The 14,076-nt window shown below is 36.1% G+C and overlaps 1 protein-coding gene and 1 long non-coding RNA gene across 3 annotated transcripts in view; one reads left to right on the top strand and one right to left on the bottom strand.

Annotated features, from left to right (window-relative positions):
- Nucleotides 1–8,816, bottom strand: part of SGCZ (sarcoglycan zeta) — an 804,816-nt gene extending 796,000 nt beyond the window's left edge. For both annotated transcript variants that reach the window (XM_074329720.2, XM_074329721.2), the window contains exon 1: nucleotides 7,931–8,816. In XM_074329720.2, coding sequence (XP_074185821.1) covers nucleotides 7,931–7,969 — 39 coding nt within the window. In that variant the 5' untranslated portion in view covers nucleotides 7,970–8,816. The remainder of the gene's footprint in view (nucleotides 1–7,930) is intronic.
- LOC141571043 (uncharacterized) overlaps nucleotides 6,560–14,076 on the top strand; it is a 143,567-nt gene continuing 136,050 nt past the window's right edge. The window contains exons 1-2 of the long non-coding RNA XR_012495534.2: nucleotides 6,560–7,951; nucleotides 9,378–9,625. This is a non-coding gene — a long non-coding RNA (uncharacterized LOC141571043). The remainder of the gene's footprint in view (nucleotides 7,952–9,377; nucleotides 9,626–14,076) is intronic.

Below are 14,076 nucleotides of genomic sequence, written 5' to 3'. Positions count from 1 at the left end.
ATCCATCACCCGAAAGCCAAAGCTCAAATCAACTTGGTTATATTCTCTTCTCCATGTCACTTAAGCAGGCAATCTGGTGAATGTTAGAAACGGTTTCTTGGAAAGTTCTCCTGAAGAATGATAAAATCAAGTTCTGATGATGAAAGGGACGAGATTAAGAAAATGAAAGTTCTTGGGAAGGAAATATGTGTCCTTAGATAACTCATACCATCTAGTTAGACTCTCCAATGTTGAGACTTGCAAAGATTTTGAAAAGCATTCCTCAAAAAGGCATTATTCAATATTGACTCCATTATAAATATTTTAAAAAAGTATTTCCAAAATAATATTGAGTTATCTGCATATCTTCATTTGTGATTCCTAGTGTAAATAAAATTTGGAAAAAGTGATGTGAAAAAATCATATCAAGATTCAAAACTAAATTGATGTTACCATCACATTTAATTCTGTTAAGTCTAAAAGTTGTCATTGAGAACTTTAAGTTTATTATGGATTAAATCATCTGTTATTTATTTCCAGATTTTGGGGATATTGTAAAAACTAAGCACTTAATAATTTTGGTGTAAGTATAATCATTCAGATATATATTTCAAAACTTCAAGACTAACATTTAATATACAGCAAGCTGGAATGCCAAAGCCATATTAGAGGATAAATCCAATTTACAGTCCTAACAAAATCAAAGTTATTTGCAGTGATTTGAGAGACAGAATAATGAGGAAGACCAGAGGAGTTAGACAAAATATATAGGGTTTATTTTAAAAGATTGGCACAAGGTTATAAAACTGTTATCCAGTGGTCTAAATTCATGATTTATCTATCACTTTCTCTTAAGTTTTATTTACAAGTATCAACCAACAGTAATTTGGTCCAAAGTAACTAATTAGGAATGAACATCTTAATAAAAAAAAAAAAATATGGAGTGTCAACAATTATCCTGTGACAAGAGTAAATACTATAACTATAGCCCAAATACTTTCATTTTTCTTTGAAACAAGAATATTAGAGAAATTCTGTGATTTTCTGGAAGACTTCTACCATCAGAAGTTCTGTGAACTTCCTGGCGTTCTGGCCTATATATAAAAGCATAGTATTTGGAAATAGTAAGGCATAGGTTTCAGCTCTTGTTCCATTATTTATTAACCGTGTGATCCTAGACATTTCACTTGACTTTTCTGCTTCTCCATTTTTGCTAACCATAAAATGAGAACATAATAGCAGACAAACCTATTATCACGTTCAAACAAGGCAATATTTGGGAACTAAAAATAGCTATTCTAACTTTATTTATCAATTTGAAAATGATTTTCTTCCACAAGGGCACAAATACATCATTCTCCAAAAAGTACTTAGAGCCCTAGACTCTCAGACTTGGAAGACAGAGATCAACTGGAGGTTTTTACCTGTTCCTTGGTCTTACAGTTCTAAGCAGTATCCTGGGATCAACTGCAGGGATCAAGGGAAAACGAACTCCATACAGGCCCCAACCTCTCTTGCTCCAACCGGAGCTGTTCCACTTTCATAGGTATCAAATATTGTTTGAACAAATTCTTGTTTAGAAGATATTGCCTGAACAAATTTTTCAGCTGTGGTGGCGATAAATAATTATGACAAAGCCCACGAATCACATTCAATTCCCATCCTGCAATATCACCATCATTTGAGAAACCTGAGGCAAAGAAGAAGGAATGTGACACACGCCCAAGGTTGACAGCAGAGCCAGGGTTTGAACAACAGTTTCTAAGTATCACTTTAACCAGATCAGTGTCCTTTCCACCACACAAATCAATCCCTTTAAGGTTCCAAGCTGTTAGATTGGGAGTAAGAGCTTTGGTAGTTTGGGGTGCCTCGGACTTCAAACATCTGTTGAACTCCATTTTGGCGTGGGGTGATTATTTCAATTAATATCTAAGGCTGAAGCTTGAGCTCTTCTTTCACAGATTGAAGTCTTTCTGACTGGATAATTAAATCCTTTATTTTTAAAGGTTTCTAACGTCAGTTTGGCATAGAGCACTCTAGATAATCTATTTAATACCAACAAAGCAACGGAAATGCTCTAAAACATGATCAGGGCTTACAATATTTTTCAGAGTCAATCTACAAAAATACTGGTTAGGAGCATCAAGAAAACGTTGAAGACAATTGGTGCAACTTTTAATTTTTAGGATGTGAGTCTCTGTAATTCTCTTGGAGGGATGGTAATCCTTAAATTTGCTCACTCTGTGGTTGGCCTAGAAGTTTCTAGTAAGTTTTATTGAGGATATAAGGTCACTTCATGCTTCTAAACATTTGTGAAGATAAAGAGACTTAGAGTAGTAAAAAAACAAACAAACAAACAAAAAAACCCTTAGATGTTACTATATTAAAATCTACATTTGTATAAAATAATGTAGCTCACTATTAGTCACATAGAGGTTTAGAAGTTCAGAATTTTATCACAGATGAAGCACAGTTCTCAATAATTAAACTTATAAACTTTTATTTTGACACAAACATTTATTAATTTATCCATTTACCTACTTAAATGTAAATACTCAAAAATTTCACAGAGATCTGAACAAAAGTACATGGTCATCTTCCTTAGTAACTTAGAGTTGTAAGCTCTGCCAAATCGTATCTTAGCTGAAATTCCAATACAGTATGAGAAACACCTCACTAAATATATAAAAGCAAAGCCCCTAAAGACACATGCTGATTTATTATTGTCTTACAGCATTAAGCATCTTGTATAGCTGTGATTTTTGAGTCCATAAATCTTAAAACATTCTTTTTCACTGGACCTTCAAAATTTAATGTATTTTCAACTGGTAAAGTCCAGAGATCAGCAAAGCTATATTAGCCAGTACAGAATGGAATATATGCTTAGTAATGACAGCAGGCCACTAAAGATTTCTAAAATAGTCATCTGCACAACTTCCCTCAAACGTATTTTTCTATATTGTCTTTCCACTCACATAAAAAATGTTCCCTCATCACTCTTAAATGTATAAAACAAGAACATTTCACTACTGTTACTTGAAATTTATTTCACCTTCAATGAAACAAGCCCATATTCTGAATATGAAGAAATCAAAGTTAACTGTCTTCATGACTGGTTCCTGTTATCAAAAGAGAATTGGAACTAAACCTACAAGGAGAGAAGCTATAATTCTGATATTCACAAATATATTTCCTTATTCTAAGGCAAGAAATGAATATACTCATATAAGGCAGGTTGCTAAAAATATGACATTTGTTAGAAAATACTATTTTTCACTATGGAATGACTAACCAAAAAAATACCACCTACTTACACTCACCACAAAGCCTCCTACACTGCAGCAGGCCTGACTTTCCTGAGCTGAGCGTCGTAGTGATGAAACAAACAAACAAACAAAACAAACATTTTAGAATTCTTCTAAGCACTAACTCTAATTTGATTGAAACTGTAGACGAATGTACTATGAGACCTTAGTTTCGAATCAACCACTTGTTTAAAGACCCATGCATTTTTTTGCTGGATTATGATTTTTCACCCCTACAATACTTTCTTAATGACCTAATTGTACTATTCAGGGAAGCATTTACCTCACCTATCTAGGGCAAGTTTCAAATTCTTGGTAGATGAAGTTTTATTTAAATTAGACACAAAATTAAGCAACAGTGATTGGACTACATTTAATTAACTCAAACAACTGCAATTATATTTACTGAAAAGTTTTATGCATCTCAGGATTAACTATGTAGTTTACAATTTTTGTTCTTTTCAAAATGACAGTTAAGAAGACATTTCAGAAGCATATTGTTTATGTTCTTTAAGTAATAGAAACATTTCATTTTAACTTGTAGCTAGTTATCTCATTAAAGGAACAATCCTGACAAATAAATAAAAGCTGGGATCGAAAAAGACTGCAAAAATGGTACCGTAGAATTTTGTGTTTTATGTTTTTGATCTCAAAGCAAGTTATAATTATCTACAAATATATGCTTAACATCCCAAAGCATAATTTCTTGATTGCCAAATTAATACAAGTGAATTAAAACTCATATTTCAAAAGCTCAGTAAATCACCAAAGTTACACATATTACTTAAACATAACCATAACCTACTATCTCATAAGTAAATGCTACAAAAAATAGTTATAAGTGTCAACTCTAAAAATTAGCAGCATTCTCTATTCCAGGGCATAAGATATGTTGTTTAAAAGCAGGCAACTACACAGCTAAAAGATAAAGTTATTACTTTACATATCAACTACTATAAGTATTCAATAACTCAGAGATATTCCAGGATAGAGGGTGCTTTTTCTAATATCAATATTCATTAACACCCACACTTCCAAAGCAATAACCCATATTTTGGGTTGTTTGATGTTGTGTCTTCTTTAAAATCAACATCAGGGCAAAACACAAAGTAAAGTTTATACGTTTATTGGGGGAAGAAACAAAGAGATCAAAGGGAAAAGAACAGACCAAAATTCTTTGGATGAGAACTCTCTCCCTTTTCAACACTGATCTGTTTCATCAGGAGCTTGTGTGCAGACTAGAAGATGAAAGATGCTTGCCTTCATTAGCAAGTTTTATACACATAACTATATTTTAGTTTTCCACCGGTAAATTGTTCAATATGCATAGTATCTTTACTTTTATGATAAGGACAGCAATGGCTTAGCACTTCATTATTGAAGGATATTTTTAGTTTAAAAACTTGCAAACAACAGCACTATTTACAGAACAGAATTTAAAAAAAAAAATTTCAATGTCCACCCATCCAGCATAGCAAAACACATACACCACAGGTGCCAAAAAAAATGTATACAAGAGGACATTTTGGTCATTGTTGCTCAAACAGTAGTTCACCATAATCAGAAGTGTCTGCATGCTGATGGTAACCACGTTGAGTACCTCTTGTAATTGCAGAAGTTAAATGTAACTTGTATTCATCTTTTGTTAATAGTATATATTGAGTATTACAATTTTAATACAGTTTTCCTTTCTTAAAATGTGTATACATTTTTTGCATCCTCTGTATTTTTGTTAAAATCTCATAAAGATAAAATAGTTTCCCAAAAAGATAAAGAATTAACAGAATCTTTCTTTCCTAAACCTGAGATAAGCAGCTTTACCTAATAATGACACTAATGATCTAAAATTAAGCCAAGTGGTATTCTTGTAATATTATGCACATTTATTTATGTATCAAATCCCAGTGAACATTTTTTTTTTCTTTCCATGTTATTTAAGGCATCGTAGATATGAAAGTTTTTATGTGGACATGCCTTAAGCATCCTCGGATCATAGGGAAAACAGTGAACAAGCAAATAATGTCAAAAATAAGTATACCCAGCTTTTATCTCCCCTCTCTCCACTGACCACCATGAGGGTCTTTTCATCAAAAAGCCATAAGAAAATAACTTCAATGGGAATTGTCTAGAAAACCGAAGCCAATGGATTCTGCCGCAAAGAAGAAATTCAACCAACTTATTCCACATGTAGTACACCCACCCCTATGACCTGTATATATTCCAGAGTGTGTTTCACAGCTTTTGTATTCCAGAAGTATAGTCAAACCTGACAACACAGATTTATTCCCAAACTAGAAAAATCTCACAAACATTTTCTAATAAGGTTTGACTACCTTTTTGTCTCTTGCCAGATATGACTCTCAACAGTGGCTTATCCCCGGACATAATTTTTCAGCAACTAAAACAGATCTTGGCCTCTAACATCCTTAATTTCTCCCCAGTCAGGCGTTGCCAGTACACTCCCGCATGCCCAAGCCCTCCTGGTCTCTACTCTTTGCTGCTCCTGCACAAAGTCCAGCACACTCTGGCTGTGAGACTCTCTGAGTTAATATGTAGTAGTTTCGAGGTTAAGATCTTCTAATAAAGTCGAAAGAAGTTTCCACACTGGGTTTGCTCTTTTGCTGATTTAAACAATTTAAGTGGTGCCAGCATTCAGTGGGGCATAAACTAGCAGAAAACTAATGGAATATCAGGGAAATGATCACCCCAAATCATTGTTCCTTTCTGTTTCTCCTAAGAAAAAGCTTTCCTCTGTGTCATACCCTATATTTAACAAATAATAATAATAATAATAATAATAATAATAAAAAAACTGGAGATGTTGCCTCTGCATGAAATATGCATCACAAACTGTTCATGTGTTCTCCTTTGCATCTCAAATAAAACCTACCCCTCTCTCAAGCCACTGGGATGCGTGGGAAAAGGCAGCAAGGGATCCTTTCAATTCCAGGCCAAGGTCTACTGACTGTGACCTTGGCCATACCACAGAAACTTGTTGTTCCCCAGCTTTAACTGGAGCAGCAAGTATGTCTCATCCCAACTTCACTTTTCACAACAAACCCAGAGTTTTAAGTGGAGTGATATCTAAATTCTTCTGATCATTCTTCGCCCACCCCACCTTCATCTACATCAGTGGCAGGGCCCATTCCACAACCTGCCACTGTTCTCTGCACCTTCTTCATTCCAGTTCTATGCAATTAGAGCGCCAGGAGATTTGGACTCCACATTCCGGAAGAACTGGGTTCCCTGGGCTGGGCATGCTCGGTGGCCAGGCAGAGAGCCAACTGCAGACAGAGACTTTTGCCCTCTACAGGGGATTTCTCCAACCCTCTCAGTTTACTGGGCAAATCCATTCCTCTGACATTTCCGGGAAAATCTCTACTAGTCAAGTTTCCCCTGTGAGTAGGGGTGACTAAAATGCTCACCTGAACAAAGAGTCCATCTGAATTGAATCTCTAGTAAAAAACATAATAATAATAAAAAGCCCTTTGAAGCTATATAGTAGAGTGTAAAAAATGCTTAGGGGTAAAGAAGGGTGAAGAATAAAAGAAAGGATGCTCCTAGCATCGCCCCCTTTCCCTCTTTTTCATTTCCAGTGAGCGGGACATTTAAATTATTTTGTGGTTTGATTTTTTTTTTTTTTTTTAAACCGGGCACTGCAGGCAGCGGTACCCACAGGCAGAGGGACAAACTGTCAGTCTGGATACTCCTGCCAGTTAGCCCCTCGCGGCCGACCAGGGACCCCGGAGGGAGAGGGCGCAGTGGGGGGTGCCGAACAAAGGGGCGGGGGTGGTAGGAGCTCCACGCGGATCCTGGACAGAACGCTCAAACGGCGGCGGGGGAGGGACACACCGAGCCTCGCCAAAGGATGCCCCCGGCTCCTGCACCCCGCAGTCCAGACTCGCTCCAGCCTCCCCGCCCCCTCTCCACTTCCCAGACCGCTCCCGCGCGAGGGTACTCGGCACAGGCACGTCCGCCTCGCTGGAGTCGCCAGGCCACGGGGGGGACCTCTCCAGTCCCTTCATTTGCTGCAGGTCGCCCCAGTGAACCCGAGTTCGCGCCCGGGGCAATGCAACTGTGGATGAGACCCTGCCAGCGGTCGTGGGAGAAAGGGTCTGACTGAGTGCTGAAATAAAAACGAGCGGTCGCCGCGGACGCTTCAGTACCGCGAAATCTCAGAGCGGAAATTGGCTGTCCCGGTGTGGGCGGGGGCAGCAGCGGGCTGGGAGCTGGGGAGAAGAGGCAAAGTGCCCGCGCAGCTCGGGTAACTTCGCTGGGCAACCAGGCGACAGCGGGCAGAGACCGTGCTGCCGCCGCCGCTTCCCCGAGGAGAGGCGAGCTTAACGGGCAGTCGGTGCCCGTCTTGTACCCAAAGGGCTATTGTAATTGACGAGAACAGGGTGAACGTTGTCGGGCAGCGCAAACAGGGAGAGGAGCCCCGCGGGAGAGTGCCAGCCGAGCTCCCGAAAGCCGCCCTCCATGTCCTCCGCCCTCGGAGGGGCGCCTGCGCCCGGAGACGCTTCACCCCAAATGCCCACTCGCCATCCCACGGGGCAGCGCAAGGAAGAGACCGTGAAAAGAGGAGAGCAGGAGAGCAAGCGAGCGCGAGAAAAGAAGGAACGACGCCCGCGGGGAGGACCACGTACCTTGAGCTCCTCAATGTCCAGGTTTGTTGATCTGTCCATGAGCGAAACTAAAGGAAGTGGAGAGGAACCGGGCAAGTTGCACCAAAAAACAATCTAGTCTTTTAGTTTCCAGCCTAAACTCAGCTTTATCCTCCTCCAAGCTCTGGCAGCTTCTCTCAGTCTCATTCTCCGAGATCACGCCGCCTCCACCGGTTAAAAATAATCAAAATAAATAAATAATAATTATAATTCACTTTGTTTTACTTCCTCAAAGATTTAGTGACAGGTGATCGTTACCGCGGTGCAACCCAGCCGAGTCGGATCAAGCAGGGGGGGAAAATCCACTCTATTTAAGATTATTTTTTTCTTCTGCAATAAGCTTAGAAACCAGCGAATTGCTGCATCCCAAGAAAAAAAGCTGCTTCCCTGGACAGCATCATGCGGCAAATTTCAAGCAAATGTGTTCAAACTGAAGAGAAGAGTAAATGATAAAGCCTTCCTCCGACAGGCTTACTCTGGTAGCTAATTTAGCACACTCTGAGTCCCAAGCATTAACAATGATCAATTTCCCTGGCAAGATAACCAAATCCCCGAAGTCCTGCATAGACCTAAAAAATGTCTTGCAGCTAAGAGGTATTCTCTCAGTGGAGAAAAGAAGATAAAGTCTGACGGGAACGTTCTCCTTTGAAGGTTATGCTAAAAGAGTTGAGAGAATAGGAGGTGGCTCCTACAGAGGAGAGGAAAGAGGGAGAGAAAGGGAGAGAAAAATTTTCCTCCCGCTTGGCTGTTTTACTGGCCTTCACCACCAGGTGACTGACTTCACTTCTCTCTTCCCCGAGCCAGCACTAAGGGGATTTCTCTCATCTGTCAAAAAGCAACATTTCCTTTCCAAACAAATACTACGCTGCTGGGTCTTAAAGACTGCCCTCTGCCTGTCATCCAATAGGTGACCAGCATTTTAATTCATTTCATATATTGCCTCATCTTATTCCCATAGATCTAAGAGGAACATACATGTGTGTATCATAAACATGTATTCACTTTACATCTCTGTTACTTTCGGTGTCATTGAATTTTTTTTTCCTTTTAACTTAAGAAAGACTTATAAAAAGTGACAAATATAAATATTAAAGGAAATGTCTTGCACTGATGTTTCTTATGGTAAAGCAATGTTTTATTGGGAAAATATTATTTAAACAGATACTGACAGTTCAGTACCATTAACTTGTAGGGTGTAGGTTTGGGAAAAAGGCTCATTTTCTTCATTTAAATGTCTTAGTGTAAAAGCTTGACTTTTGAGGGGATTTAAACAGTCTCTTCTTATTTTGTTACAGCACATAAACTAGTGAGCCATAAAAATGTTTTAAGATTCAGAAAATAAGCTGAGTAAATAATTAAATTTGTATATATATATATATATATATATATATATATATTTTTTTTTTTTTTTTTTTTTTTTTTTTTTCAGATTTAGATGTTCACCATCTAGTCTTCTGACCTCCCTAACTTCATCTGTGTCCTCCCACTTGCTGTGCTCCAGCCACATGGTCTACCAATCCACCTGCCATTTCTTCTGCCACCAGCTCTTTCACACTTGCTCTTGTCCCTCATTCAGGACAGCTCTCTCTCCCTCTTCGAAAGTTTAACCCTCCTGCTTCAGACTAAAGTCTCCTCTTCAGAGATTTTCCTCCTGTGAGTCTCAGAGATTTGCCCCAGGTGAGTCCTCAGATAGTCTCCTTTGTCGTCTTAATAGCAGTCACTTCAATTTATCATTCTGTACTGCATACATCTGTTATCTGTTTGTCTGCTTCTTCCAGTAGACTATAAGCTCTGGAGGTCAAGTTCTATACCTTTGTAATTCACCAGTAGATCCCAAGAGTCTAGCTCATCATAAGCACAAAAAATATGTCTGCCTGGAATAGATAAATGTGTGTGGGAAAACCTTTAATTGTTCTTATTCTAATATCTGAAAACCTCCATGAATTCCTTTTTTCTCAACACACAAATGCCAGTTTATCCCCTCCTAGTCTGCAGCTATGCCTAGTGGGCTCAGCTTTATAGTAAGGCACGTGGAGTTCTTTCATTAAAGCCTATTCTAGTCCACAAACTTATCAAAACTAGCTTTCTTTAACACTTTGACTTGTGCCTAGGCTTTCAAGATTAACACCAAGTAGACAATAGTCCATAATTAGTGGAGCTGAATATCAAATTTTCAAAATTTTAAATGTTCACTGTACATAATTATTTTACATATGATGAAAAACAATCAGGTTGCAGGTTGAGAGGATAATGAAGTTATATAAAATGCATAATTCTTTAAAAAGCTTCTTTGCCAGAAATTATCAATAATTCAACATGAATAACATAATTACATATATTTTTTAAAAGTCAAGTTTTTCCTATATAATTTTACATTCCCTATCAACTTGTTATTGCCTAAGTTTAGAAAATTGAATGTAATAAGCAAATTTATTTTGAGCATGTTAACAAAGTGATATTATCTCTGAGATAACTTTAAAATTTGCAATTGTGAAAGCATAGCTCAAGAAAGACAACTTCAAAAATAAACATTAATGTTTAAATACCATTCAGAAAGGGCAGACTCCATGTAGTACTATGGCATAAAATAAAAGTTGGAAGAAAAAGTTATACTGTACTTAATAATAAAGGCTGAGCTTAACCATATTTTTAAAAGTTATATTTAGCCATATATATAATAAATTTAATTAATCTTTAGTAATATGAAATTATGTTCAACATTTGATGTTGACCAGACTGGCATTATATTGCCTACAGAGAGAAACTATATAGGTGATTTCCAAATCAATTCCGAATATGGCTCTGATTAAATGTCTACAGAGCCAGAGACTTCCAAGTCTTTTACTATTTCATGAATTCCCATGAAAATTTATTAGGCTAAATATTCCTGAAACCAAAAAATGAAATTTGATGACAAAAATATAATTTGCTAAAACATATGTATATAACTTTCCAAGGAAATCAGGACTCAATTCCACTTCAGCTGACAGGTGACTAAGTGAGACAACCATCGTAAAATGAAATAACTTTAAATAATTTGAAATAGGGCCATGAACGGATGGAGCAGTGAACTGAGGAGAGGAATATTACCTAGATGTTCTGACGAAGACAGATGCCCATGACTGCTCCAGGTGATCATGCTGGCACATAGCAGGGTATGTGAAAGGAGCAAGATTCAATTTTAGCAAAGATGTATAATTCAAAGACAAACTACAAACAGAAATTACAACCCCCAAGTAGGGAGAAGGCAGTGTGGAAACACCCGCAGGTCATGAGATATTACAGTTCAGGATCACTCATTCATGGATACATTCATCATTGTCACCTTCTACCATAAGGTAGTAAAGTGAATGTACACATGCCATTAGGAGCTTCCTTATTTTAACTAATTTACAGAAGTGGGAACCTTACAAATACTCTTCTTGTCCAGTGGACAATGTAATTTTTACTCATCATATATGGTTTAAAAACATAAGAGTTTTCAATTTTGTAGGCCTTTATAATCCCCTCTTCCCAATTCTCTCGCCAAATTACAATGGTGGTGCTTTTATGTTTATTTTCTTAGTCTACTACATAGTAAGATCATCTTTTATTTCAATTTTTGGGAATTATTAAATGAATAAGTAATATGAGTCATTAAAACAGAGTGGTAAATAACCTATTTCCATAGTTGCCCCACTTACTTACTAGTAACTAGCATTTCTATTCCTATGATCTAAATAAATGCTTGCCACAGAAAAGGTTTATCTCTCAAAAAATTATTTTTAATTCCATTATGTTTTTGAAAATATGTACCAGAATATATTGACATATCAAATATTAGGTTTCCTTATGGGTAAGAGATGTAATTGTTTATATGTGAATAGATGAGGGATAATAAATTAAATGAACTATTAATATTGTGATGTAGTTGAAAGGATATCTTTTGTCTCTTCCCAAAAATGATCATCTCTGTTATAGCATAGACGTATATGTTTCTATTTTTTTAAAAAAATCAATGTTGGAAATTAAGTTAAAATACTTTATGTTCACCTGCAACCTATATCATGCTCCTACCTCAATTTTTCTTCAAAACAAAAGAAAATAAAAATTGTAGTAGCTCAGACAACAAGAGAAAGCGAAGGATAAAAAGAATAAAAGGACACAGAGATGCCTGTGTATAGCCAAATAAGAAGCCAGGGTATCGAATGAAGGCAAACAAAAAATCAAAGCTGGGAATATATATCCCTTTCCTTTTACATTTAATGCAGAAAAATATTGGTAAATGTATATTTTTAATTAAAAATATATTCAGTTATTTAGCTACATGATTTGAAAAGTACTTCAGTCATGAGAATACATATGCTTTGTATAGCATAGATTACAGTTGTCTATAAAAGATATTAGAGGATCTTCTTTGCAGAATTTAGAGATTGTAATAAATACTAACAGTTTTAAAAGCATCTCCCAAACCATTATGAATTACATGTCAGAGTCATGCACATTGATAATTATTGCTTGACATTTGAAAAACAATGCACCTCACAATGCTAAACTTCCTATGGAGTATAAGAAATAGAAACATAACAAAGCCACCAAAAAAAAAAAAAAAATAGCCTGATGAAAACTTGAATTCAAGCTTGTAACAAATGCATAGCAGTGAATGCTATAACCCAGTAATAATTAAAACAAAATAAAAGCATCCCAGGACATGTCAAAGAGCATCACATCGCGATTATATAAGTACAGATAAATGGGGAAGAAATGTTGTCAGAAGTCGGCAATCAAGGCCCTATTGATCCTCAATGCACTTTTCCATCAAAAATGATTATCAAATTACCTAGAAGGTTTAAATGCTCAGAAATAATGAACCTTAAAAATTAGAACCATATACTAAATAAAATACAACTCTGAAGAATGTTTTAAATTGCCACCTTCAATCAGGCCAACAATCTTAGTATTAGAAAAAGGAAAAACTCTGGCTTCTTTATTCATATTGACTAAATAAGTTGGTTCATTTAAATTCAAGTGTTCAATTCTTCCGTTAAATTAATGTCTATTAACAGGCCTAATATGAAGTTTTTAAACTCACCTTTTGGAAGGAAAATGAGCATTCTGAAATATTTTCTATTTCAACATAAGAACCTAAAACTGTTATGTCATACCCCTTCCCTCGCCCCCCACACACACAGAGTGAGAAACCAATATAATACCAACAACAATAGAACCTTTATGAACAGTCAGTCTTTCTATGTGTTCTACTGGTATCACTCTAACAAGAAATGGACAGAACCACAGATATGGAGGAAGATGAGTAAATCATTCATTGATTCTAAAAGAAAGATCTGAATAGCCAGAAAGAACTGAAAATAGTATTGACCTTGGATGAAGTATGTTTCAAGGAAAAAAAAATAAATCTGAGGAATCTGGAAGAAAATACTTAATGTGATTAAATTCTGAAATAGGCCACATTCAATTAACTTGTAGTTTGGAAATTTTCCTATTCTGAGAATGACAAAGAATAATACCATGAAATAGAACATTTTATTGTTTTTCTGGTCTGTTCATTGGCATACAATTGTTGTTTAGAACTTCATTTTAGGAAATTAATGTGAATTTTTTTCTCTTTTTATTCCCATGCCTACACTAAGTAAAATTAAAATAATAATTAATAAAATTATATCTTAACAAATTGCTTATATATAAAATTGAATTCTAAAAAAAGCTATTCCTAAATAATAATAACAATAATAAAATTTTTATTTTTTTGCAATTCTTTCTTATTTTGAAGAATGGGATAGGCTCCAAAGACTTTCCAAACTTAATTTTACTAATATCTGTTGGCAATCAGTTACTCATTATTATCAATATGTACTATTGTCATGGATCTTTAAAACTTTGGTAATTTTTTCTAAGAAGAGAATTCTTATATAATAAGAATATTAACAGTTATCTGAAGTTCTTCAAAGTTCTCCAAGAACACAGAATGAAAAATAAAATGAAATAAAATAAAATAGGTATTGTAGTGTTTAAAACTGTCATTGACTTGCTTTAAAAAAAAAAAAAATGAAAAACAGAGTAAGGCAAAGTGGGGGCTTATGGAACTGTGAATTAGTTGGAATCATCTATCTTACATGACAAACTATATT

The sequence above is a fragment of the Rhinolophus sinicus genome, chromosome 16, assembly GCF_057876585.1.
Source record: "Rhinolophus sinicus isolate RSI-liver-muscle chromosome 16, RSI-T2T, whole genome shotgun sequence".
In the NCBI taxonomy this organism is placed as follows: domain Eukaryota; kingdom Metazoa; phylum Chordata; class Mammalia; order Chiroptera; family Rhinolophidae; genus Rhinolophus; species Rhinolophus sinicus.
This window is presented reverse-complemented; position numbering and strand designations above follow the sequence as displayed.